This window comes from Paramisgurnus dabryanus, chromosome 3 (assembly GCF_030506205.2).
Source record: "Paramisgurnus dabryanus chromosome 3, PD_genome_1.1, whole genome shotgun sequence".
Taxonomy (NCBI): Eukaryota; Metazoa; Chordata; class Actinopteri; order Cypriniformes; family Cobitidae; genus Paramisgurnus; species Paramisgurnus dabryanus.
In genome coordinates, this window is record NC_133339.1 from 29,193,359 (window position 1) to 29,220,832 (window position 27,474).

General features: G+C 40.0%; 1 protein-coding gene across 4 annotated transcripts in view; it reads right to left on the reverse strand.

Moving 5' to 3' along the window:
• The window catches only part of cacna1aa (calcium channel, voltage-dependent, P/Q type, alpha 1A subunit, a), a 102,469-nt gene that overhangs the window by 11,202 nt on the left and 63,793 nt on the right, over nt 1-27,474 (reverse strand). For 2 of the 4 annotated variants that reach the window (XM_073813989.1, XM_073813990.1), the window contains exons 34-45: nt 26,528-26,644; nt 26,346-26,411; nt 26,154-26,251; nt 25,920-26,070; nt 25,672-25,799; nt 22,220-22,316; nt 11,585-11,699; nt 11,217-11,324; nt 8,374-8,477; nt 3,992-4,101; nt 2,152-2,287; nt 706-819 (exon numbers count right to left, since the gene is read on the reverse strand). In XM_073813989.1, the coding sequence (XP_073670090.1) occupies nt 706-819; nt 2,152-2,287; nt 3,992-4,101; nt 8,374-8,477; nt 11,217-11,324; nt 11,585-11,699; nt 22,220-22,316; nt 25,672-25,799; nt 25,920-26,070; nt 26,154-26,251; nt 26,346-26,411; nt 26,528-26,644 (1,344 nt within the window). Of the gene's footprint in view, nt 1-705; nt 823-2,151; nt 2,288-3,991; nt 4,102-8,373; nt 8,478-11,216; nt 11,325-11,584; nt 11,700-21,439; nt 21,537-22,219; nt 22,317-25,671; nt 25,800-25,919; nt 26,071-26,153; nt 26,252-26,345; nt 26,412-26,527; nt 26,645-27,474 lie in introns of all 4 variants that reach the window. The other 2 variants (XM_073813991.1, XM_073813988.1) reach the window with 2 other exon arrangements.

Here is a 27,474-nt window from a genome sequence, read left to right on the forward strand (position 1 = left end):
TATTAAATAAAGAAAAATGCAAGAGGAAAGAAAAAAGAAACCCATAATAACAGAAAATAGAAGAAAAACATTTAATGTGAGGAGAGCGGTCACTAAAATTCCTTCACCTCCTTACCCAGTGATATAGAGGACATTGGTAGACCCCCTCCTTACAAAAACCTACAGTGGCAGCACCATGGTGCAGTGATGGTATCAAATGGTAATACCATGGTATACTGAAATATACCATGGTACTAAATTCATGTGCTATGATATTTACATGGTACTCCAAGGAGACCAGTGTACCACCAAGGTACATGTTTGAAAAACCAAGGCAGTACCATAGTAAATCCAAACCACTATGACAGTTCCATGATGCCATGCCCAAACACCATGGTATTACCATGGTACATTTTGTTTTTTTTGTAAGTATAATCCCAGCTGTCTGAATGAAAGCATCTTTCAAATGCATAAGTGCATTAGTTAAACCTATCTACGATGTACTGTAACATCATAACTAACATTTCTTGTGAAGCACCCTCACGCATGATTAGTCAGCACACCCTTTTTTGTTCGCTACTCCTGTGACTCATTGTTTTTTAGGTCAATGGGCATAAAGGGCAGCAATGGAAAGTGGGCTGTTTGGAGAGTCATGAGGAAAAGGGTAGGATGAATGTGGGGAAAGGGAAAAACACACATGAAGGAATGACAGGATGAGGCGCTCACTTGGTTGTCTGCTGGGAGTCGAGGCATGGAAGCAGCTCTGCCATGGCCTTCCATCGGCAGATAGTGCTCTGTGTCCGAGAACCCGTCCCGCCCCATCTCTCTCATCTCTACTGTCTGCTGAAACAGAGGGAGACCATGCGTGACTGCCCAGGGACAGCAGGCAAGAGCTGACTGCCAGCGGCCTCGGAGACGGGCCGAAGCACAGTGAATGAAAGGAGAACATTTCTCCCTTCAGCTCTCCCTTCACACTGTAAGGATATGCATGAGAACGACAGTCCTGCACAAGGCTATTTACTACATGTTCCTTAAATTGGGTTTGCAAAAAGTACAAACTCATGCTGTTAGTTAATTCAATTCATGCGGGACTTTGGAAGAAGACCAGGAGAGTGAATTGCATAAACTAAGTACATTAGAGGGTTCTTCTTAGCAAATAGAGATATATGAGATGAAGTAAAAAATAAATACATTGGTATATTATTCGATTAACTTCACTATTATTTTTTTTTTACATCGATCGGCAGCTAAAAAAATCTTAGATTATACTTAGCATGCTGTATCGCGTCTTGTACACTCTAAAAATTGCTGGGTTAAAACATGGACATTTTATAGGTTTATTTAAATCAACGGTTGGGTTTGTGCATACTTTGGGTTAAAACAATCCAGCGTATTAAGAGTGCAGTTTTCTAAGACTTTGTATTGCAGAAACTCTCATATTATTGCCTGCTTAAACAATGTTTATTCCTAATTCCTTGTTTGTAGACCGCTTCAGATAAAAGCATATTCTAAATGAATAAATATAAATTGCTGTCATGAATTTGATGAATAGTTTAGCCGGGCAGGAGGGTCTTGCATCCTGACACTACAATGGCACTCAGGGCTGAGGAAGAGTTGAAACATTCTTCCCCAACAGTTGAATATGGATGCATATATTGAATGATATGAGCGTCACCATCAGAAGCAGACGTGTGAGGATAAAATAATATAAACGACAACAAAAACATAAACTAAGGAGAGTATAAAAATCCATATAATTTAGGTTTTATTCAGCAACAGAGGTAACAGCTTTGTTGCTGTCTGCCAGTGAAATGCACATGAATGAGTTGAAGATAGACCGGCCATTCAGGTTTATAAAAACAAACCGTTCCAGCAGACACCCTTTACAAAGACTGCACATATATAACCACTGTTATACAGAGGCAGAGAAAACATTATTGTAATGTCTTATAGCTTTATGTCACATGCTCTAACAGATATGAACAGATTTACCATGGTACTAAACATAAAACTATACATAGTACTATACAGAGTTTACAATTAATATCTGATTTATTTGATCAAATAAGTAATTTTCACATTAATTTCTGCATTATTACTAGCTATTTCATGTGTATGATTAATTTTATGTAGACTACAAACTATAAAAGAGGCTAGACGGGCTCTTTGTACCTGAGATTGTCTGTGGTTATCTTCTGTGTCATCTGGGTTTTGGCCTTCAGGACTCCAGTTGCCTGCTTTCTGTGACATCTCCTGAGCTCGTGCCGTTACCCATGACTGGCTTGACGGGATCCCTTCCTCAACACCCCTAAAACACACCCACATACATCAGATTACGAGCACTCCAAATTCTTTAAAATTTCAAGGCTCTACACTGTAAAAACATGCTACGGTGCTGCGAGCACTCCAAAATCTTTAAAATCTCAAGACTCTACACTGTAAAAACATGCTACGGTGCTGCATGCAAGTTTAATCAAATTGGTTATGCAAGTCCATTGTATGGAGGACTACAAGAGTCATGCAAAATGTAATAAAGAACTTGAATATTTAATAACTACCTGGACAATAAAAAAATAGCAATTAATACATTTGGTTAAAAATTCATTAATTAATCTATAAATAAATAGACAAAGTTACAAAAAAAAATCGTTATGTAACATTTTATTAGGCAATCAAAACTGAGATTATAAAAATAACCTAGAAATGAAATATTAATCCATTAATAAATAGTTCAAATTAATATAACAATTTAAAAAAACAACATAAAACACTCAATAAGTTCATCATGTTAAATTGCATTTACAAATTCTTAATTAAATAATGGAATTTCAAAATGTATTTCAAAAAGTGATTTAAAAAGAGAAATAAATAACTGGATTTATAAATTGAACTACAAATACAGGTTTAAATTAGGCATTTAAAAGCATTTCCGCTTAACATTTCTGTTTTCATTTTCCCAAAGGTTCTCCTTATTCTTTTTGCTATTCGATTTGCTTTTCGTTTTAGCCTCTCTATTTAGCTTTTCCGTGACTCTTTGGGTCCTCATCCAAGATCTAGAAATCTGTGCATGACGTACAATCAGAGCCAATCAGCGAGCTTGTTACATCCACCTGGCCATAATTTGCATTTCTCATTTGACCATTTGCAAGGACCCAAAGAGTCACGGAAAAGCTAAATAGAGAGGCTAAAACGAAAAGCAAATCGAATAGCGGAAAGAATAAGGAGAACCATCGGGAAAATAAAAACAGAAATGTTCAGCGGAAATGCTTTTAAATGCCTAATTTAAACCTGTATTTGTAGTTCAATTTATAAATCCAGTTATTTATTTCTCGTTTTAAATCACTTTTTGAAATACATTTTGAAAATCCATTATTTAATTAAGAATTTATAAATGCAATTTAAAATGATGAACTTATTGAGTGTTTTATGTTGTTTTTGTAAATTGTTTTATTACTTTGAACTATTTATTAATGGATTAATATTTCATTTCTACGTTATTTTTATAATCTCACTTTTTATTTCCTAATAAAATGTTACATAATGATTTTTTTGTAACTTTGTCTATTTATTTATAGATTAATTAATGAATTTTTAAACAAATCTATTTATTGCTATTTTTATTGTCCAGGTAGTTATTAAATATTGAAGTTCTTTATTACATTTTGCATGACTCTTGTGGTCCTCCATACACTGAACCTACTATTTTATGTTTTTGACTGGTATTTAGTTGACATAACTTAATTTGTTAGGTAAAAGTAAAACAAAAACTTATGTTGATTTTTTTTATAGTGTAGTTTTTCACACAATATTGTTGATATTCATAGTTGTTCTAGGGCAGAAATGACGGCTTATGGAAAATAAAGAAATATTCCTAAAAATAAATCTTAAAAGTAATTTAGAAAGTAAACAGTAGTCACATTTTAAAAAATTTGAAAAACCACTGCTATAAACCTTAAAATGAAAATGAAGAATTTCTTAAAAGACAGTTTAGAAGGTGTTAAATTTAACTTACAGATGATTAGCGGTGTGATTTTGTGTGTCAGGAAGTCCAGTGAGTCCCTGCCCGATGTCCTGGCCCGGAGATGGCGGTTCCAGGCGCTGAAACATTAATGGCGTTCGATTCTGTGTAAGATACAACATGGCCTACAGCTGGTATCAGGCAAGCCGATGGGAAAATGGGATTGGGAAAGAAATGGGATGCAGAACATCCCATGTGCAAATGGGGAGGAGATCCAGCAGCGGTCAATCAGGAGGCATTCCAGGAGAATTGTGGGTAAATGGGTGTATCCTGGGTCGTGCTGAATTCATTTACTTTCATTGTCTTGTAAATGAAAAATGTAAGTGAAAAGCTTCTGTAACCAATTGGCTGCTGAGCAGCAGTGATAAATCTTGGTGTCATTTAGTAGCCCTTGTTAATCAAAGCAGCATTATGTATTGATTCTATAAATATATCTAACAGTTAAAATATTAAACATGAATACGGACTTATGTGGCGATAAAAAGATTAAGGCACACTCATTTTAAAGACCCCATGGTTTGACAAATAACATTTTCTTCGTATTAAAACAGGAGGCTTAAGAGGGAATTTTATGACATAGGCAATAACCTTTAGTTAAAATTCTAATCAAAATGATATCTTCAAATAGCAGGGTGTAAAATTTGCTTAAAATCTTTAAGCACCTGTCTTATACTTTAAGCATTAGATTGGGATAGCTGATTACTATCCAAGTCCCTTTAGGAAAGTTGCGCCACTAGGCGGCCATGTTATTAAAGTCATGCAAGACTAAAGTCCTATCTACTTGAAAGAGAGAAGACCTAACATCAACTGTACCACAACTTTTGTTTGTTAAACTGAAATACGCTAAAACTTAATTTTTAATTAAAGTTATGTTGTTTTCACAAATTCACAAGCATACAAATGCTCTTAAAATACTAAAAGCCAAATTCCTTAAAAACTTTAATTTCATGGGGTGTTTATAGATGCTGTTTTTAAACAAATTTTGTGTGTATCACATTTTTTTCAGTGCTTTACATTTTAACCCTTAAAGCAGCTAATTGGTACCACCAGCCAAACATGACACCTTGAAATTTGAAAAATGAATGGAAAAAAAACCAACCAGTTCATTGAAAAACACAAAAGGGAAGTATGTAAAGGCAGGTTTCATATTTTAAAATCTCATGAGACTTAGCAAGTTGAATGAGAGCTGATAAAGTATAGAGATAATCTATGAAAAACATGCACAGATTAATAAATCAGGTAACACTGCTATCTAGTGGATGACTCTGTGCATAGGCTGGATGTGCAAAAGGTCAGCAAGCTCATGGTATCTGCAAAAACTGCTACATCCACATGAAACGTGATGGGTTAGATTGAACAGGGCAGCTCCAAGTCTAAACAACTGAATCACTCTTTGACTTTCATGTGGATGTAGGGTTACGCAGCAAAACAGATCAGGCTCATGTTGCATCACACATTAATATTTATACATCATCTATGAAAACACATTTACAACCAACATAACATACGAAATTTATTCCAACCTGTCACAAAAAACACAACAGTGATTTATTTGTTTGCCTTTAGGGCTCCACATTCAAGTCTCATTCTGCTATTGATCTGCTGGGATGCTTCTACAGTAAGACATACTTAATTCTGAAGAGTAATGGAAATAATTAAACTGACCCGTCAAACATACTAATATATATTAAATGAGCAGCGAGTGACTATAAATACAACCCCACTTTATAAAACGAGAATTAAGTATGTAAATCAATAATGTTGCAGATGAATTATTGATGTAGTGGCCTGTGTGGAACAGAGCAATCATGCGATGCAATACTTTCTAATTGTAAAAATGTAAAAAACCTTTCACGGAGAAGCCGCTTAAAATACTTTTCAGGTTTATTCTATTACTCAATTCTTTTAGAAGATATGATGTAAATGTTGTGAAAAGTGCTGTAAGCTCTAAATGAGAGGAGTTATGAGATAAGATTTATCCTTCTGCTGAATCAGCTTTGATTAGATATAATGGATGTCTTTAAAGAAGAACGACACGCAATGAGATGTTGACAAGCCCAAGAAAGATCCTCAATAGTGCCTTACTAACAAACACAACTGATGTCCTTTAAACAATACAGTTAGATCAAAAGGCATGTAAGTGTGTCATTTCTACCTTATTCTATAACGGCTTAAAATGCAAATAATACATTTGTAGGCTAAAAAGTGTAAACACTGTGGCACTTTTAAAAATCTTCCTCAGTTTATTCGAGCATCCTAACATTCAACCAATAGCATTAGATCGTCGAGGGGTGGAACTAACTGTACAGCAAAAACAATTTAAGATTACAAATTTAAAATGTATCCATCTTTTTCTCAAACGCAGAAGTAAGTAATGTGACGTATTTCCCTTCCTGTGCGAGACTTCCGGTTCAATAGCCAGCCGGTAGAAAACAGTGTAGTGGGAGCACGCATAAAACATGATTTAAACAGTAAATATTTACTACACCTGCCATGTATGAACCAGTGTGAGGATAAAATTAAGAAATGGCTTGAATATATGAAGATAAGTTCAATCATTTCGTGTTGTTGATCGGAGGTGACGGGTTTTCAATGCGCAAATATAAAAGCAGAGAGACCAGTATTTTTACAATGGGAAAGTCAGTCGAGTGTTTGTACATGAAATAAATCAAATGTTTTTTACTTTTCAGGGGCTGGTTTAAAATGTCACAACTGTCCCTCTTGGCGTGACGTTTTTTTAAACTGCAATTTTTAATGAACTTGTTTATGGCGACACGTTGAGCTTTATGCGGTCCGACACAGTCAGCAGTATCTTTCTCATTTAACACATTGTAAGTTATTTGAACAAACCATAATAAACATATTAAACTACTACATGTATTGAGTATTTTTTTGTTTTATGAAAATATTATTACATCGCTTCTTACGCACTAGGTGGAGACATGAGCTTATGAAATTATTTGTTTACTTTTTAAAGTATTTGCTTTTTCATTTAAAACATAACAAAAGTACACTCAAACACATTACGAACTATTATAAACATTAACTAAGCAGATAATGTCATATATATTCTGTACTGTAATCACATTTTTGTAATAATATATAGTAACAGAACAAAATAAATCAGCATATTTTTATCAGCATAATATTAGTTGTTTTTAAACAATTATTGTATTTATTGTTTAATGGTAGTTTCTATGAAAGGTTTTACTGAATGGATTTGTAAATACAGATCATGAGTGCATGTGCGCCACATACAAATTCAGTTCTTGTGCATGGATTATGGTTAAAGCTGCGGTCGGCAACTATTTTGATAATATTTTTTTTACCATATTCACTGAAACCAACACTATGCTCCGATAGAACAACATAAATTAGACTGTTTAAGAAAAAAACGTGCTTCTAGCTCCACCTAGAGCCTGTTATTTTTTTTGCAAAAATCCACCGCTCCCCGTTCATTTGGTCCAATCAGCGCAGGCCGGTTCATTTGGTCCAATCAGCGCAGGGCTGTGTAAAATCTGCCTGTCAATCACAGTACCTGCACGTGCCACAGATCCCCATCCCCCTTACGCGCGTTACAATATCACGTGCATCCGTCTGAAGTTCACCAGCGTGTTGGATTAAACGCAGCGTAATGGCGAAGAGAACTTTCACTAATAAACTTCCGATTCCTCGGTTAACAACCAGAGCTAGGAAAAAACACCAATGAAAAGAAGGAAAAAAGATAGAAAGCGACCTCGACCGTAAATAAAACTAGGATCAATATCGGACCAGCATTTGAAAGGTGGAGGAATCTACGAGATTTTAAACGGTTCAAGCTGGATGCAGAGCTTGCCACATTTCTTCTCTACAGGTAATCGTGCTTTATCAACCATTGATTGTATTTCGGAGTGTTATGTAAGTAATCTTAGTTTCTTGCTAAGTATGCATTCACAATAATACTGGTGCACACGCGCTGACGAGGACGAGCTCGAGAAGGGAGGTTGCTCGATGGTAGTGGGGGAGGGACATGAAATTGTAAACATTTGGAAACTGTTCAATCCTCCAGAGTTGCCGACGGCAGCTTTAAAACAAATGTTTTGTAGAGATTTACTGCATTTGTATTAGCTATTATGGCAACCCCTAACTGCTTCATAATAAATATTAAACAGCCAGTCAAAACGGCACACTTGTGTCCTTCGCAATAGACTACCATTAGCTTTAGTGGCGCACCGGAAGTCATAAACAAGAAAGCTCAAAGATGGCGGCGCCCACATTTACGTCAAGAAACAGGTGGATAGCATTCAGTGGCACTAGTGCTCAGCTTTGAAATGTAGAGCTCCCTTTTATCAGTAGAGGAGAGTTTGTTGCAGCTTACTGAGAGAGAGAGTTCATACCTGATCGTCGTGAAGAGCCTGCGTCCTTTTGGCTTTACTTTGCCTGTAATACTCCATGATCATCATGGCAGCGTAGATCTTTCCTACTGTCAAGTCTGTTGCTGCTGAGAAAAGGACAAGTTACCCTGCACGATTAGACAAGGTGAGATGGACCCTGAGCAAGAGGAATGGGTGTGAGGAACGGATCATGCACACGACAAACACATACTGTATGCACAAACTAGCATGCACATATAAAAAGTGTCCAACTGAGACACATAGAGCCGAAGGTCTTTTCACAAGCAGACTGATTTAAAATGGTTTAATCGTGCGTTATTTCAAGGCACATTTCAAAGTATTGCAAGGATCTAGTCCTCATCTTGACCTAGTATAGAATAATTAGCTACATTTAAAAATGCCCATTTTCCCCCCAAATCAAAGAAATCAGAAAGCATCCTATAGCATATTTTCTGAATAATATAAAGCATATTTAAATTATTCAGATAATATAAAATTATTCAAAAAAGAGCAAAGCGTGCTCTTAAAACTTTCCATCTGAAGAAGTTACCAAAGTATAACTTCATCCTAGGTTTACATGCCATGCTTAGTGGTGCTTATAAGCCACGGTCACCACCTCTCTGCATAAAACAATAAAGATAACATTGGCATCAACCATTTCAGTTCTAAATTAGTACATGCTTGCTGCAAAACTCCTCTTAAACATTCAGTAATACTACTATAGCAGGTTTTGCCAAAAGCTTAATTGCGTTTATTGTACCTCATGCTTACTTACTAAGCTTCTAGCTAGCATTAACTAGCTAGTATTAAGCATTTACAGCATCAATAGGCTCATAGGCTAGTTAGCATTTCATGTTCGAATATATCTCACCAGCAAGCTAGCACACACATTTTATAGTAAGTACAGTTAGTGGTGCAATAAAATATTCATCAAATAATGTTGTTTAGTGTTTACATACTGTAAGGAATCTGAGAACTCCTGGAGTGAAAAGACATCTATAGAGTGTTGATCTATAGTGAGACACCCCCTGATCTCAGGCACAGTGAGCTGAAGAGCCCACAGCAGGTTTAGTAAAGGTAACATGTCCTCAATCTGTTTTATAAGGCGTAGTGTTGACATGTAGATTCAGAGTTTATTATGCACCTTTTTATGCTATATTTTATGCTTATATAATGCTTGTTTATGGCTATTTTCTCTTTTAAAGTGCTTTTCTATTCACAACCTTGGCTGATCTTGTTACATTGCATCATAAATTGTGGGCGTTTGTGCTATTCCCTGATTTGCATTGTAACTATAAATGCTAATAATAAAATGTTTCCTGAAGCTAAACTGATAGAGCACGACGCAAGAAAAAGTAAGGTCAAGGGTTTGATTTCCAAGAAAAGCAGATGCTAATGAAAATACACCTTGAAGGCATAGTAACTTGCTTTGGTTTAAAAAACAAACTAATCTCAAGGAAAGTGATGTTATAGCCACAAAAAATGTATTTGTGTCTTTTTCATGTCAGTCAGCACGAATTTCTATAAAGAGTTTTTCGTGTCCGTGCCACAACTTTCATTTTCGTGTCATTTTATGTATTGTTTTCTTATTGTTTTTCTTATTTTCTCAACATTGTCATTTGGGGTTGGGGTTAGAATCACTTTCTGTTACTTTCTTATTTTTAGACATCTTAACTTAAACCCCAACTCTAGGCGAGAATAGTTTTAAAAGTAAAATGTAGAAACCAATACATAAAAGTACATCCTAACCCAAACCCCAAATCTAACCCCCAACCTCAAGCGACAATGATTTAAAATAGGAAAAAAGATATGAGAAAACAATACATAAAATTACATGACAATCTATTTATAGAAATTTGTGCTTAGTGACACCGAAAAACATTTGTTCTCAAGGCACAAAAAGGCAGAATTTCGTGGCATGGACACGAATAAATTAATTCTGCATCTAGTTCGCGTGAATGGTGCGAATTGAACGCATGAGTTGAAAAATTTGAACTTTGCACAACGCACAGCATTAACCAATCAGGAGCTTGCTCTAGTAGTGACGTGATTACAGGAAGTGAGTCGCAGAAGCCCCTCCAATGACGCGAATTTCCGTGTGAATGTCTCGATGACTAGAATTTCACGTGCGAATGAAGCGAGTAAACTCAAAATGTTCAAGCGGCAAACTACAAGCAGTACACGTGAATTGACGCCTCAAACGCGGCTGGTGTGAACCCACGGTAAGATTTAGGTTTAGGATTGGGTTAGGGGCATTAATTGAAAATATTTTCTCAAACTATTATTTCACACTATTTTGAGGGTTAAAAAATAGTTAGGATTTGAATTATGGGTAAGTTGGGGTATCTTGATTAAAATGTTGATCCAGGACCAACAAAAAACAGTAAACCAGGCTCACATCTTACTTTGTGAAATCATGCCGACCAGGTGGGCTGTGGACTGAGCGCTGGTTGCAATTCACAATCTCACTGCTAGATGCCGCTAAAAATCTACACAGTGGACCTTTAATAATTCTAGTATTTTCAAGTGTTAATGACGCTCATTTTGTATCTCAATGTCATAGCAATGTTAAGGTCATGGGTTCGATACCCAGTGAACATGGATACTGATAAAAAATTGTTATCTAAAATATAGCTTGAATGCCCTTTAAAGTTCACAAAAAAAAGCGTCTGCCAAATGCATACAGTACATGTATATGTTAAGACTCTACACTAAAAGTCTATTTAGGTGAGTTTAGGCCTGGACCATCAGGGGGTGCAGAGCAGTGAGTGGGCTGGCTGAGAGAAGCTTTCCTTGGGTGGTACAAGAGAAATGTTCCAGAAATACCAACCTCATGGGTAACTTACCCTTGTGGGGCGTCACCAGTAAGTCCAGAGTCTTCTGTGAGAGATTGGGCCATATCGCCATCATCTCCTTCCTTAGTTCAGCATCCATCTGGTGTTTATCTATACCTCCTGTTTACACATCAACATGTGCACACATATATACAGACATATTTCAACAAACACACACGATTTTCATTACTGTTTGAACAAAATAGATTCCAACCTAATGTTAAAAAGAAAATGTATGCACATAATCTAATGAATGCAATAATGCATCATTATCTAAATTGCTAACTGCACATAACCAGATGGTCTGGAATGTTTTATATAAAACAGAACCGAATGAGAAATGAATGAAAAAAAAAATAAAAAAATGAGAGGTGCCAAACCTTCCCCACCCTTGGCGATCTTGATGTCCAGAGCGGTGCGGATTAAGGCCATAAGGGTAGAATTAAAGTGCACTGTGTTGTCATCAGCAACCGGCAGATCCATCCGCAAGAGTCTCTGTGGAAAGCCAATCACGGTTGGTTAAAGGAGGAGTATTGAAATACGGGTATGCTTGAGCCTCTGGGTAGGGTGTGCTTTCGGTGTGTGAGAGGGAATGGGAAGAGAAAGTAAGGCGGGATTTTCAGGATGAGCTCTGTGACTCTTAGTACTCTTTCATTTAGTTGTAAATTTAAAAAAAATGACAAATAATGAAGGCCCAGGCAGCAGGTTAGTGGATTTTTTAGGTTATGTTAATATATTAAAGCATGAATCAGTGGTCTAGATCAGTGGTTCTTAACTGTGAGACATTTAAATTTAAAAATGGATTGCAGGTCCGGTCACATTCAGCAGGGAAACACAATGCTAATTGCAAGTAATAAAATGCAATTAACCATATAATTGTAAAAAGCAAAATAAAATAAGCAAAGTAAAATACCGATATAATCATAGTGAATAAAAGGGCTTATCAACTTTAAGAAGTAACAGAAGAATGATATTACAAGCTGTTGTTTGACATCGCACGTTTTTCCAATTTTTTTAAATGTTCCAAATTATTGCACTGCAAAAATTATTTTCTTACTTATTAGTATTTTTGTCTTGTTTTTAGTACAAATATAAAAAAAATTCTTAAATGAAGATGCATTTTCTTTATTAGCAAAATTACCTAAGAAAATAAGTCTAGTTTTGAGAAAAAACATATACAATTTAAGGGAATTTGTGCTTAGAAAGCAAAAAAAAAATTTAAAAAAAAAATCTGCCAATAGGGTAAGAACAGTTCCCCTTCGAGGGAACTCGAGCTGCGTCGCCGAAGCTACGCTATGGGAACGCCCTCTGCGTGATTGCGTCTGAAGCACGTATGTCAAATCAGTCCAATGGTCAAGTGACACGTCATAGGCGGGTGACGTGGGAACCAGGAAGCTATAAAAAGAGCACCCAGCAAGCCAACTTCAGCTCTTTGTGCCTCAGCAAGCGAGTGTGTGTCATTATCATGTCTAAGTCCAAACAAAGTTTTAAGGAGTGTGCTTCCCCGTGTCCTCGTTTCATTACGAGCGAGGACTCGCATCATCTCTGTGTTATGTGCCTCGGGGCACAACACGCACGATCATCTCTTGAGAGGGGTGGTTGTGCACATTGTGATAGGATGCCGCTCCGTACGTTGCGCTCGCGGCTCGCACTCTTCGAGGAGGGTGGGGAGCCGCGTGTTCCCCACGGTTCTGGCCCCGCTGCTGCCGAGGCAGAGCGGAAGCTGCGATCGTGGGGATCACAACTAGATCTCGCGGACGAGCTTGAGACGGGTCTCCCCCTTTCTCAGCCTTCACCCGCGGGATCTAGTGCCCCGTCTCTGGATTCGGAAGCACGCGCTGCGGTTTCTTCCGCCCAGGGTGGGAGCCCAGATTTGCATTTATCGTCGTCCGAGGAAGTCGATATTATGTCTGTCGACGTGGTGGACGCTGAGGAGCCTTCTCATTCGTCCCCCGCGTTCGATGATTTGATGGAGGTTGTTACTAATGCCGTGGCTCGCTTAAAATTAGACTGGCCGGCGGAGACTCAGAGCGCGCGTCCTCAGAGTATGTTAGATGAGCGCTTTTTAAAACAGAAACCTCAACCTTCGCGGCGCAACATGCCTTTCTTTCCTGATCTCCACAGCGAGCTGTCGAGATCATGGAAAGCTCCGTATTCAGCCCGTGTTCATACCCCTCACGCCACCATGTATTCCAACATTGTGGGGATGGGTGAGCACGGATATTTAACGATGCCCCGGGTGGAGCAGACGCTTGCGAGCTATCTCTCCCCCGCTGCGGCGTCATCATTAAAATCGCCTTCGCTTCCCACGAAACCGGTTAGGTTAACCTCATCTTTAGTGGGTAAAGCTTATAAGTCTGCAGGGCAGGCTGGGGCTTCACTGCATACCTTAGCTGTCTTACAGGCGTACCAAGCAGAACTGCTTAAAGATTTAGATGCCGAGGCGGGGGGTACATCTGATTTATTTAAAGAGCTTCGTCGAGTCACTGATGTGTCACTCAGGGCGATTAAAGAAACTGCGAAAGCCGTGGGTAGATCGATGGGAGCTCTCGTAGCCACGGAACGCCATTTATGGCTTAATCTGTCCGAGCTTAAAACCTCAGATAGGGCTTTTCTCTTAGACGCGCCCGTTGCGCCCTCCGGTCTCTTCGGCGATGCCGTTAATACTGTCGTCGAGAGATTTGCGGAGGCTCGTAAGCAGTCGGCGGCGTTCGAACGCTATCTCCCCCGCCGTGCTCTTGATTATAGGGCTGCTGGGCGGGAGCAGCCATCGACATCATATAGAGCATCGCAAAAGCATAGTGTTGCCACTCGTGGTCCCCCTCAAAAAAACTGGGGTTCGGGCGGTCGCGCTCAGACATCATCCAAGCAGAAAACAGACCTGAGGGCTGTTATTATGGCGAGGAAGGCGTCGGCTAAAAAGAAGTCCTGAGGGACGTAGTGTCATATTTCCGAGGGCAGCCCCCAATCGGGGAGAGCCGGCAGTCACCTCACAACACGGTGCCCGTCTCTCCTCGATGCCCTCGGGATGCCAGTGTGTTAACCCCGCCGCGGTGTGTGTTTCGGGGCACAGCGGCTTCATATTCTTGTGTGACTCGTGCGCGGGGCACGCAACACCTCTCTCCGAGGAGGGAGGCATTAATATCACCCAGGTTGAACCCTGCCAGTTTGGTTCAGGGCACCGGGAAAAGTTTAAGCAGTACACAAAAAGCCAGTCTCGAGAGGCTGGTCCCCCTTATAGAAAATTTGGCAGCGTGGAAACTCCTGCCAAACGTGTCTCAGTGGGTTCTGCAAATAATAGAAAAGGGCTACAAAATTCAGTTTTGCAACCAGCCACCCCAATTCAACGGCGTGTTATCTACCATAGTGGGTGCTGGGCAGACTCTAACAATGGAACAAGAAGTAAAAACTCTCTTGTGCAAGGAAGCCATAGAATGTGTTCCTCCTCACAACAGGGAGTCAGGGTTTTACAGCCGCTATTTCATAGTTCCAAAGAAAGACGGGGGGTTACGTCCGATTTTAGATCTACGTCATCTGAACCGGTCTGTTGCAAAACTAAAGTTCAAGATGTTAACTATAAAGCAGATCGTCACACAAATCAGATCCGAGGACTGGTTTGTGACGATAGATCTAAAAGACGCGTATTTTCACATATCTATCCTCCCGCAACACAGGAGATTCCTGAGGTTCGCCTTCGGGGGCGTGGCTTACCAATATCGGGTTCTCCCTTTCGGTCTATCTCTGTCACCCCGTACATTTACAAAGTGCATGGATGCAGCGCTGGCTCCATTACGACTCCGGGGCATCCGTGTCTTAAACTACATAGACGATTGGCTAATTTTAGCCCAATCAGAGAGTATGGCAGCGCAGCATCGAGATGCTGTGCTGACCCACATGAGAGAACTGGGGTTAAGGCTAAATGCAAAGAAAAGCATGCTCTCTCCAGTACAGAGGACAGCTTTTCTTGGCGTTATATGGGATTCAACGACAATGCAGGCACATCTGTCCCCTGCTCGTGTGGAATCCATTCTTTTGGCTGTAGGCAGAGTGAAGTTAGGCCAGTCACACACTGTAAAACAATTTCAGAGGTTGTTGGGGCTCATGGCAGCAGCGTCCAATGTGATACCCCTTGGGCTGCTTCACATGAGACCGCTACAGTGGTGGCTCAAAACCAAAGGGTTTTCCCCGAGGGGCAACCCGTTCCGTCTGATCAAGGTCACGCGCAGATGTCTTCGTGCCTTAGATCTTTGGAAGAGACCATGGTTTCTCTCCCAAGGACTGATGTTGGGGGCTCAGTTCCGTCGAGTTACGCTGACAACGGATGCTTCCCTCACAGGCTGGGGAGCAACTATGGGGAGCCATCTGGCTCATGGATTATGGGGGGCCAGACAGCTCAGCTGGCACATAAATTGCCTAGAGATGATGGCAGTGTTCTACGCCCTGAGATGTTTCATCCCTCACCTGCGGGGCCATCACGTGTTAGTCCGGACAGACAACACGTCGGTAGTCGCGTACATCAACCACCAGGGGGGTTTGCGTTCACGCCCTTTGTACAAATTGGCGCGGCATATCCTTCTGTGGACACAGGGGAAGTTGCTGTCCCTCAGAGCAGTGTACATTCCCGGGTGTCTGAATCAGGGAGCAGACGTCCTGTCGAGACAGGGGCTGAGGCCCGGGGAGTGGAGGCTCCACCCTCAGGTGGTGGAGTCCATCTGGACGAGATTTTACCAGGCGGAAGTGGATCTGTTTGCGTCCAGAGAGACGACACACTGTCCGCTATGGTTTTCTCTCACACATCCAGCACCGCTGGGTCTGGATGCCATGGTTCAGCCATGGCCGAGGCTACGGCTGTACGTTTTTCCCCCGATCGCTCTGCTCCCGGGAGTTCTGGAAAGGGTTCGTCGCAACAACGTCCGCTTGTTGTTGGTTGCCCCACTCTGGCCGAACCGAATATGGTTCTCGGACCTGGTGTCCCTCCTCGACGGCTCACCTTGGGAAATACCCGTCAGGAGGGATCTCCTCTCTCTGGCGGGCGGCTCGATTCTTCACCCCCGCCCAGAGTTATGGAAACTGTGGGTCTGGCCACTGAGGGGGCCAGACTCATAGAATCTGGTCTCTCAGCTGAGGCTGCTGAGACCATTCTTCACTCCAGAGCTCCCTCCACGAGGAAGCTTTATGCCTTTAAATGGAGAGTCTTTACTTCCTGGTGCAGCAAACACCTGCATGACCCTGTGAACTGCCCAATTGGTACAGTCTTGGAGTTTCTGCAGGAAAAGTTCACCGCAGGGTTATCTCCTTCTACACTGAAGGTGTATGTGGCGGCCATCTCGGCTTACCATGTTCCTTTGGTCGGGCAATCCCTTGGGAGAGACCCGCTGGTGGTTCGCTTCCTTCGTGGCACTCGGAGGCTGAGGCCTGTAGTCCGACCCAGGGTCCCAGCTTGGGACCTGGCCGTTGTGCTGGAAGGTCTGTCCATGGCTCCGTTTGAGCCCATTGAGACCGTTCCAGTCAAGTTTGTGGCACTTAAGACAGTACTTCTGTTGGCAGTCACTTCTCTGAGGAGAGTGGGTGACCTTCAGGCCCTGTCGGTTTCCCCTACGTGCCTTGAATTCGCACCGGGGATGGTTAAGGCTTTCTTGTACCCAAGGCCCAGCTATGTGCCTAAGGTACCGACTAATGTGCCACGACCTGTCGTACTTCAGGCCCTCTGTCCTCCCCCATTTAGGGATAGGAATCAGGAAAAGCTTAACTTGGTGTGTCCAGTGCGAGCACTGGATGCCTATGTTCACAGATCTTCTTTGTGGAGGAGGTCTGAGCAACTGTTTGTGTGCTTTGGCTCGCCCAAGAAAGGCCTGCCGGCGACCAAGCAGACACTCAGTAAGTGGATAGTTGAGACTATCTCTCTGGCTTATGAGACCACTGGACGGCCTTCACCTATCGCCGTCAGGGCTCATTCTACCCGGGGTATGGCAGCCTCTAAGGCCTTGTGGCTAGGGGCTTCAATGCAGGATGTCTGTGATGCGGCAGGCTGGTCCTCTCCGCTCACATTCGTTCGGTTTTACGAGTTAGATGTTGGTGCTACGCCTGGAGCCCAGGTGCTCATGTCTTAAGCTGTGCGCGTTTTTACACACAGACAGGCATTTGGTAGTATGGTGTTTTGGTACATCGTTCCCATAGCGTAGCTTCGGCGACGCAGCTCGAGTTCCCTCGAAGGGGAACGTCTCGGGTTACGAATGTAACCATTGTTCCCCGAGAAGGGAACGAGACGCTGCGTCTCCCTGCCATACTCCCTGCATCCCTGTCTCGCCTTGCTTCGGCACAATTTAGCTGAAGTTGGCTTGCTGGGTGCTCTTTTTATAGCTTCCTGGTTCCCACGTCACCCGCCTATGACGTGTCACTTGACCATTGGACTGATTTGACATACGTGCTTCAGACGCAATCACGCAGAGGGCGTTCCCATAGCGTAGCTTCGGCGACGCAGCGTCTCGTTCCCTTCTCGGGGAACAATGGTTACATTCGTAACCCGAGACGTTTTCTAGTTTTTGTCCTGAATTAAGTGTTTAAGAAAAAGTAAAATTATTTCAAGATTTTTTTCTTACCCCATTGGCGTTGTTTTAGGCACAAATTCACTTAAATTAGATATTTTGTTGCCTTAAAACTAGATTCATTTTCTTAGGCCATTTTGTTCACCAAGAAAAAAACTTGATTTAAGAATTTTTAGATATTTATACTGAAAACAAGACAAAAAATACTAAGAAAGTCATTTTTTGGAGTGTGTCTCATTTTATAGATGTCAACATGGACATGCACTGCAAAAAAGGACTTTCTTGCTTAATATTTTAGTGAATGTGTGCTTAAAACAAGCAAAAATATCTGCCAATGAGGTGAGAAAAAAATCTTGAAATAAGTTTACTTAATTAAAGGAAAATGTTCTCACCCAATTTTTTTGCTTGTTTTAAGCACAAATTTACTTAAATTGTATATTTTTTGTCCAAACACTAGACTTTTTTTTAGATTATTTTGCACATCAAGAACATACATTTTGATTGAAGAAATGTTAGATACTTATACTAAAAACAAGATAAAAATTCTACGTAAGAAAGTAATTTAATGCATTTTGGCCTTATATACACTGCAAAAAATTATTTTCAAGAAAAAAAATTCTTAGTTTTCAGTTTAAATTGTTTAAATTAAGATGCTTTTTCTTAATGAGCAAAACGACTCAAGAAAATAAGTCAAGATGTTAGACCAAACATTTTGTGCATAAAACAAGCAAAAAAAATCTGCCAATGGGGTAAGCAAAAAATCTTGAACATTTTACTAAAACACTAAATTCAAGAAAAAATAGCTTACCTCATTGGCAGATTTTTTAGCTTGTTTTATGCACAAAATCACTTAAATGTGATATTTCTGGTCTAAAAACTAGACTTATTTTCTTGGGTAATTTTGCTCATCAAGAAAATACATCTTAAGAATCTTTTGATATTTTTACTGAAAACAAGACAAAAATACTAAGAAAATGTTTTCTTGAAAATAATTTTTTGCAGTGTAGTATAAAACCACAAAAAAAAAAAAAAAACTTAAAAGAAAATGTAAAAAAAACCATACCGCGGGTTAATTTTCAATAAGAATAAACATGTTTTATACGAAAAAAAGATATAAATAATAATACATTTCAAACTTTGATTAATATTTCTTTTTTATACAATGCTGTTATATCGAAGGTGCCATCTAATAAGTTAAAATCTAGATCCTCAGGCAAAACTCCTTCAGAATCACTGATCTAAATGTCAAAAAACTGTCATGCTGAATATGCTACACACCAAATCTGTATTTGCATTAAAGTGAACACTTATTATTTTCCTGTATAATGAATCTGTATCTGCGCCAGTCAAAGAGCTTTTCCAGGAGGAGGTTCAGAATGCAGACCAGTGGATGAAGTAAAATATTAAAACGGCAGCTGTTACGTAAAAACATCTGTGTTTTAAAGTCTAATTCATCCTCCACTGATCTAGGGAAAGATTAAGATATTCCAAAACACAAAAAGTCTCAATTGCATCGCACAGGGTTACGTGTTACCTCACACACCGATGACCCATGTGCTTTCACGTCATTACCGTACCCACTGCTATGCAATCACCCACATTACTCCACGTTTCCCCTTCCCACTCCATCAGAGAAGAAACACTCACCCTCCACCCCCCAGCACGACAACATTTCCCAGCATGCATCATGCAGTCACATGCATCACAAAACAAGCAACGGAGCAGCCAACACTGAAAGCATCATCTAGTTGGGTCATTACAGCTCATTCATTTAGGTTTAGTAGTGGTTGCTGTCATTGAAACGGAGTCATGGGCTACTGGATAAAACAAAAGCTCGATCCAGATTCTCTGGTCTCTCAATGCAAAAAGATGAGTGCAGGTTATAGATTCAGGTTAGAAGAGCATTCTCCAGAAAAAAGAACAAAAAGGAAATGGCTTGTTGAATTTGATGAGCCCTTGAGAGTGAAAATTCGACTACCTACTGTGTGATTAAGCTGGAGGGAAATACTTAAATGTAAATTCAGATGATAAAACTGTTTCAGGAGAAAAGCAGAGATGAGCACCGGAGAAGGAGTTTTGGATTGGGACATGGGAGATGGTGGTGGCGAGAGAAGATGGGATAGAGATAAAGACGAAAACGATTAAATAACACCAAATTTAAGGACAGCTAGAAAACTAGAAAGAAAAGATCTACCACCACACAGGCTGGTCACATTCATTACAGAGCAATCCTGGGTTTTTGGCCCTACGTTTGTCAGGGAGAGATGGTGAATGCAATGGTCATGGTCAGTATGTTTCACTCCACTGAAGTTATGAGACTGGTAGTGACACAGGTAAAGAAGATGGTGTAGGTGAAGGGGGATCTGTCTGGTTGCACTTTACTAAGGGCAAAGAAAAAAGGAGATCCGATCACAGTGCTTTAAGAAAAACTGTGGTATACAGATCTCCTTTTCTGCACATTTTAGCTGTTGTTCAATCAGTCTGCCATAAAAGCTGTCTAAAGGGTAAAATGTTAGTGTAGAAAGGGAAAGAATGATGATAAAAGGGGAGTCTCTTGTGGGAGGGGCGAGTGACCTGGAAGGCGGGGCATGCAGATGATTGGCAGAATGTAAAGAGGAGGGGCTGGAAACAGATTAGAACTGCATTGACAGACGAAAAAGAAGCGAGAGGATTATTTACAATAATGTGCTTGTATTAAATAGAAAACGAATTTTATTTATTGCCTTAATCCTTTTTTTTAAGAATTACTTGGGTGTTGTTGCATGTGTGTTTGCATACGAAAACAGAGAGACAGAGAGCTGGTCCAAAGAGAAAAAGGTCCCTAAAAGAGCGGCATCCACAGAGCTGAGGGACTCGGAGGGTTGAAGCCCTTAGTCCTTCCAACCACTGCTGCACACGAACATGTGGATGTGTATGCGTGTAGGTGTGTGATGGTGTATACTGCACACGCACATGTGTTTCGGTTTTATTATATACAGCGGGATTCAAAAGTCCACATTGAAATGTGGATTTTAAAAGTTTTGAGATTTTGAACATTTAAAACAATTGTATGATGTAAAAATAAGTTGTACTATTTGTAAATGTAAACAAATTGACATTGTTTACTACTCAAGACAAAAAGATTTCATAAAAATATTTATTTTGTTTACACTGAATCATCCTGTCATAATCTATGCTGGATCTAGTTTTGCACAAACCTGTGGAGATCAGGCCAGTTTATGTGCATGCTGTCATTGAAGGGGAAAAACTTTAATGTAAATTTAAAAAGACATTATGCAGATAATATAATCTGCAATCACTTTTGATCCCCACTGTATCACATAAAAAATCACTACTGTACATTAAAGCCTAAGCATTTTACTTTAATGTACAAGTAAATTAATGATAAAGACTGTGGCATTTCTTTCTTTATGAATATTAAAACACCCTAAAATGTATGAGTGTGATTGATCTCTGGACGTGTCTGTGATTTTGTGTCTTCATACGGTGCAAAAGTGCTGAGAAGGTTTGTCCGTTCCCGCTGCCCTGTGGATCAGCCAGCCTGAGTCTAACACCATCGAACCGGGCCCTGCCACCAGAATCACAATAGCGGCCTCCGTCACACGACGAAGGAGGAAAAGAAGGAGATGAAATAAAAAGAGAAAACACCAACAGTACAGACACAGCGCTGGCCGCTCGGTGGCCCTCTACCTTGTAGGCAACCCGTGCAGGGCACTTCTTCCCCAGGCCTAACGGAGGAGACATGTGCCTGAGCATCTCATACATATCCCTGTAACTGATTCTGCCACTGGGCAATCGAAAACAAAACAAAAAACCAAAGAAAATGTGCATGGGAGAGAGAAGGGAAGAGGAAAAAGAATAAAAAAAAGGAAAGAGGAGGGAAAGGGAGGGGTTGGAGGAGAACAGAACAAAAGAAAGATTATTCGGTTGGAGGAAAGGTGTGGATTGGTAAAACTAGGCTGCCGTAGACCGATGATCGGTTTAATTGTGGATTCAAGGGAGGTGGGGGCTCAAATCAGTCTATGAGTGCGTTCTATGCAATCGGGGGCAGGTTGCATAGAAGAGCAGGGGGGCTTCGTAACAGGCAAAAGTCCCGCTGCTAACAGGGCGTTATAATGGAATTTTATGTCAATGCAGTTTCTGTCCCCCTCCACCCAGAACAATGCACGCTACCGTACCAGCTAGGCCTAGCCGTGCCGTAACAGCAAGCAAAACAAAAATCAAAAAATGGTTGATTTTTTTTTTTTTGGCTGATCTTCTACTTAAGGTTGTTTACTTGTTTCATACACGCTAGTGCGTTTCATGCTCCTGTAAGTGTCGGCATTGTCCTGCACATTCTCATTGTCATATCAGAATGCAAGTCGAAATGGTGAGAGTACAAAAACATTGTTGAAAACAAAAGAAGGTAAGCAACATTCATTGCATTCTGGATGCTAGCAGGTAATATTAATTTTTAAGCGGAAGTCAAACCTTGCAGGCCACCCTATGAGGACATTTCTTGCCTAAGCCCAGAGGGGGGTCGATAACTCGCAATAAACTGTACATATCCTTATAATGAATGCGCCCGCTGTAGGAAAAATACAGGGAAGTTAGAGAACACAACTCAGAGACATTGGCAGGAAGAAGAGTACAAGAACAGGAAGTGAACTACAGAATCACACACATACACATTTTCTTATTTGCTAGTCACACGGAGGTACCCACAAATTTGTTAGCTGCATCTGTTCAGTTCGCACACCTCCTTTTCCCTGACCATTCTCCATTTCATCTCTAAGCTCTTTTTCCCTTCATTCTTCGCTTCCTCACTTCCTTCCTTTTGTCAGATTAATTCTACAATCTTAAAACATTTCCTTTTATGAGACAAGTCTTTAATCTTACACAAATGTTAAGATTCCTTCCTCATTCTCTCTGAATATACGATTGACTTGCTGTCGCCCACATACGTTGCTGTCTGCAGCACAACATTAGGATGACAGGCACTGGAATGCAGATACTAGGAAACTTAGCATGTTCAGTAGGAGGTAAGGGGCTGGCACAGTAAGTTTGGCTTGCAGTATGCAGTATTCCAGTGTGGGAGGACTGGGACGTAGGGCATGTAGGAGGGTTTGGGGGATTGATGGATTTTAACAGAGCTGAGAAGCTCAAATCCATGATCCCTGTCTCTCGGCTGATACTGTGCGATACTTCGCTCTGTTTGGTCCACAGTAGGATACAGCAAAGTCAGGTTCTCTACTTTAAAGATTGTGCCATAGGATTTGGCGGGGTGTCTAACTGAACACATAAGAAAGAGCCAGTATGTTCTGTGATACACTGTCAGAAAAAGTGGTCAAGAATGGTCCCAAGCTGCCACTGGGGCAATACCCTTTAAAAAGGTCATAATATGTACCATTTAGGTACAGATATGTATACATTATTTACATGTATTGTACTAATATGCACTCCAATGTGTTCCTCTAAGGTACTTATATAGACTCTTTAGGTGCAAAGGTTTACTTTTTAAAAGGGTACCGCCCCAGTGACAGCAAGTGACCAGTTTTTTGACCATCTTTGTTAGACATTGTACAGAGTGTGTCTTAAAATGTATGGATATACCCAAATAATAGTGGTCTATTCTATAAGATCATAGTTTGTTACATCTAAACTAGTCAAGTCTGCATTTTATTTTATTTTTTATTTTACTTTTTATTTGCATGGATTTTAAAATATCGCATTGACACATCTTCACTGATATTAGATACTAAAAATATTTTATTGAAAAGTTTGTTGACAAACTTTATTAAAGCTTCCTGTAGCACACACAAATCTAGACTTGAAAATATAATGCAATCCTGGAAATAAACAAAGTTATAGAAACATATACACACATTAATAATCTACATTTTGTATTTTTGTTGCCCCCATCTATACCACCAAAAGTGTATTAATAAAATTAGTTAAACATATAGGGGTGGTTTCCCAGACAGGGTTTATCCTAGTTTCAAACTCAAATGTATGTTTAAGATGCTCTAATTTACCATAATAACACCTTGCACTGATAATCCTTAACATACTGTATGTCCCAAGATGCACACCAGTATTGATTTTTTGTAAGGTATGTTTGTTAAAACTACTTAACTCATACCCTGCCAGCATTTTTTGTGATATTCGCAAAAGTTTCACAAAATGCCTTCCAGGAAAATTTTACTTCTAAAAATATATAAACATACAAATATATCAAATAAAAGAACAACAGATCATCTGCTTTCAAGCAAACAGTAAACAAACAAACAAAATGGGAAAAAAGTTTCATCATATCTTTTTTCTGAGTTTATAAACTATTTTCTTCAAAAATAAAAAATTTTGACCAAAAAGCTAAAATAATAGCATTTTGGTGAAGGAAGTTTGTTAGAGATCAGATTCAGAGCGATTATCAAAACAAATAATTTTTTGCTTCATTTTACAAATTGGGTAAGTGCCATCTAGTGGATAATCGTGGTATTACAGATTACTAGGGATGTAATGGTATCAAAAAAAAAAAAACCACACACGGTACGGTAATATCTCGGTATGATGCCCGATTGCCCGCGGTATGGTAATTATTGAAGCATTTACAGGAGGGAAAAACAAATGAAGACTTGGAAAAACTGCCATAAGTGTTTATTAAACAAGACTGAACATTACAATGTACAAAGTGTAGTGTAGTGTAGTGTTTACAATTTTCATAAAAAGGACAAAAATAATTAGACCATGTAATAAAATAAAAAAGTTTCAGTCCAAATCAGTCAAGTTTTAAGAATTGAGTCACTCCCTCAATTGACCTAGTTTTATTTATTTATTATTAATGCTAATGCTTGGTACTCCTTTAAAAACAACGGTTGTGATTGTAGAATCAAGAAAAGATGATGGGTTTGAAGATGGGTCAATTCCTGAAAACAAAAACAACCCAGTAAAAATGAAAATAGCAGCTTAACGTTACTTATTGTAGCTGGACCTAGAGCTGAGGTCAGCTCACTCAATACAGGGGCGCGTTTCCCAATCGGAAGTCTGCAGCCTCCATAGGTCGCATTTGTAGGCTGCATATGTCATGAAGACCGTCTTATTTCAGAACATTAACATTTTTCAAGTTGACTATTATTCTTATTTAATCGTATATTGTTGTAACACGCTTATGACTTGCGAATGTAATACTCAGTTTACTAAAATACACCAGGCATGTAATGACGGATGCAGCCTGCATATGCGACCTAAGGAGGCTGCCTTCTAATTGAGAAACGGCATACACATTCACGGATTTACTCACACTCATTTTTGTATGTCCATCACATTTTGTCCTTTCTCGTTTCTTGTCGCAGCGAACGCAAACTTTTTCCAAACATCAAATTTAAAATTCGCGTTTCTTTTGCTTCCGCCATTGTCGCTCCACTTGTAGAGAGGCATCAGAGTTGCACGCATGGGATTATGGGAATTGTAGTTCCCGCATCCCTCCACTCGCTTCACTTGGCCGGAAAAAAACTACACGTGTTGCCCGGAAGACCTAACGTTTTACGGAATCATGTAAACCACGGTGGTACCAGGAAAATGTAATTCCGCAATTCCACGAAATGTATAATACCGTTACATCCCTACAGATTACCATAAAAAAACATCAGGAACACGTTTTTTTCAGTCAAATGTTTTCTGTTAATTGACGAGATAACTCGTCAATAGCGGGGAATGAGTTAAATGTCCTCATTTAACTGAGGCCTAGACCTGGATTCATCTAAACCCTTTCTGGGAAACTGCCCCATAGTCATTCAATGCATAGTCATTCAACTTGAATATGTGCAGAATGTTAATCATTTTAATAAATATTTAGTATTTTTACCATTAGTATATACTTTCAGACGTTGTGAGTTTATATATTAAATATCCACACAGACACATACAAATACATCCATACTCACCAAGCGGCAGGATCATACTCCGCCCATATCCTCACATACTCGTCCAAGTGATGAGGACCCAGGATGGAGGAATCACGTGTGAGGTACTCAAAATTATCCATGATCACAGCCACAAACAGATTCAGCATCTATACACATATTAAATGCACGTATGAGCAGACGGATGTACTGAATCCAAACATTAGAGTGCCACCTCTCCCTGCAATCATGTTTATTTCTCTTAAACTGTAAATTTCTGTGATGCTTACCAAAAAGGAACAGAGGAAGATGAATGAGACGAAGTAGAGGTAGGCGAACTCGCTCCCGCATTCTGCCTCACTGTTACCAGAGAGTGGATCACACTCCTTCTTTCCCAGACACGACAGCATGATGTCATGCCACGCCTCACCTGTAGCACTCCTGCAAACGCACAAAGTTCAACAGCACTTATTTAGTGTATGTCACCACTACACAGCGTTGAACAATAATGTGTGCGCACACACCTGAAGAGCAGCATTAGAGCCTGGAAAAACGTCCTGAAGTTGTTATGCTGGTTAATAGCACTCTCTGCATCCTCTTCAATTGCAATGTTTCCAAACAGCTGTTGAGCATAAAAAGCACCCCAACATAAACCCAAAAATCAAAACTCGGCTCGTAACTTCTTTGCATCCTCCCACTCGCTTTCGCACACTCACCTGCATGCCGATAATGGCATAGATGAAGAACAGCATGGCGATGAGTAGGCACACATACGGCAGAGCCTTAACAAATAAAACAAGTTAAAATTAATTCAAAAAGCCAGCAGGAGAAACTGATTACGAGATAAAATTGTGTGATATTAGAAGCATGGGTTTATACTGCTTGGTGGGCATTTTACCTTAAAGGACTGGACGAAGGTCCAGAGCAGGATGCGTATGGTCTCACCCTGCCTGAGAAGCTTAATGAGTCGGGCAGCTCTGAAGAGCCTCAGAAAACTCAGATTAATGAAGTTGTTCTGCAAAGGTGGAAGACAAGCAGACAAAGACAGAAAGATAGAAACACAGAGAAATAGAGAGATATGAAAGGGAAAGACAGATAGACAGAAGAGGGGTAAATTAAGAGGTGTGAAAAAAGAGGAAGGGAGACGAGGTCAGTCGAAATATTTGACAACTAAATAAACAAAGAGAAACCAGAAAATAAGGATCAAACTGGCAAGACTGAACAGGCTCATATCCAATGTTAGAAAGGGGAGGAAACTGAAATAGAGAGGAATGGGCAGCAACTCAGACAAATAAAAAAGAAACTTAAACATCCTCGAGGAAGGGAGTGCACAGACCCTAACGTCTCGCTTCAATCAACCAAATGCACTGATCTTTAGATTTCAGGATCACAGGTCAAGTGGAATCATGCCAACGCACGCTTACAGATCACAATGACCAACAGAGGGCACTTGCAAAATAAAGACATGTGCTGGGTTAAAGGACAGATTTTAGTCACGCTGCTTAATTTTTTTTTTTTAAGTCTTTCCCCTTTTTTCCATGGTTATACAGAAACGCAAATTAATCGATGTGTCAGAAACAATAGCTGGGTCACATCCAAATTTGAAGAGAATTTTTTCAATTTGCAAAAAAATGCAAATTAGGTGGATTTCCTAGTAACCTAGCAACCAAAAGTAAAAAAGACACGCTTAGAAAATAAAGACAGGACTGCAGTTTAGTTATGATTGGGCAAGGTATACATTTACTGGCAGTGCTAAACTGAATGCTTTGCACAGAAGAAGAAATGCAGAATTTTTGATGCAGGCATTAGCAGCAAGGGCATTACGATGACGTCGAGCCCCACATA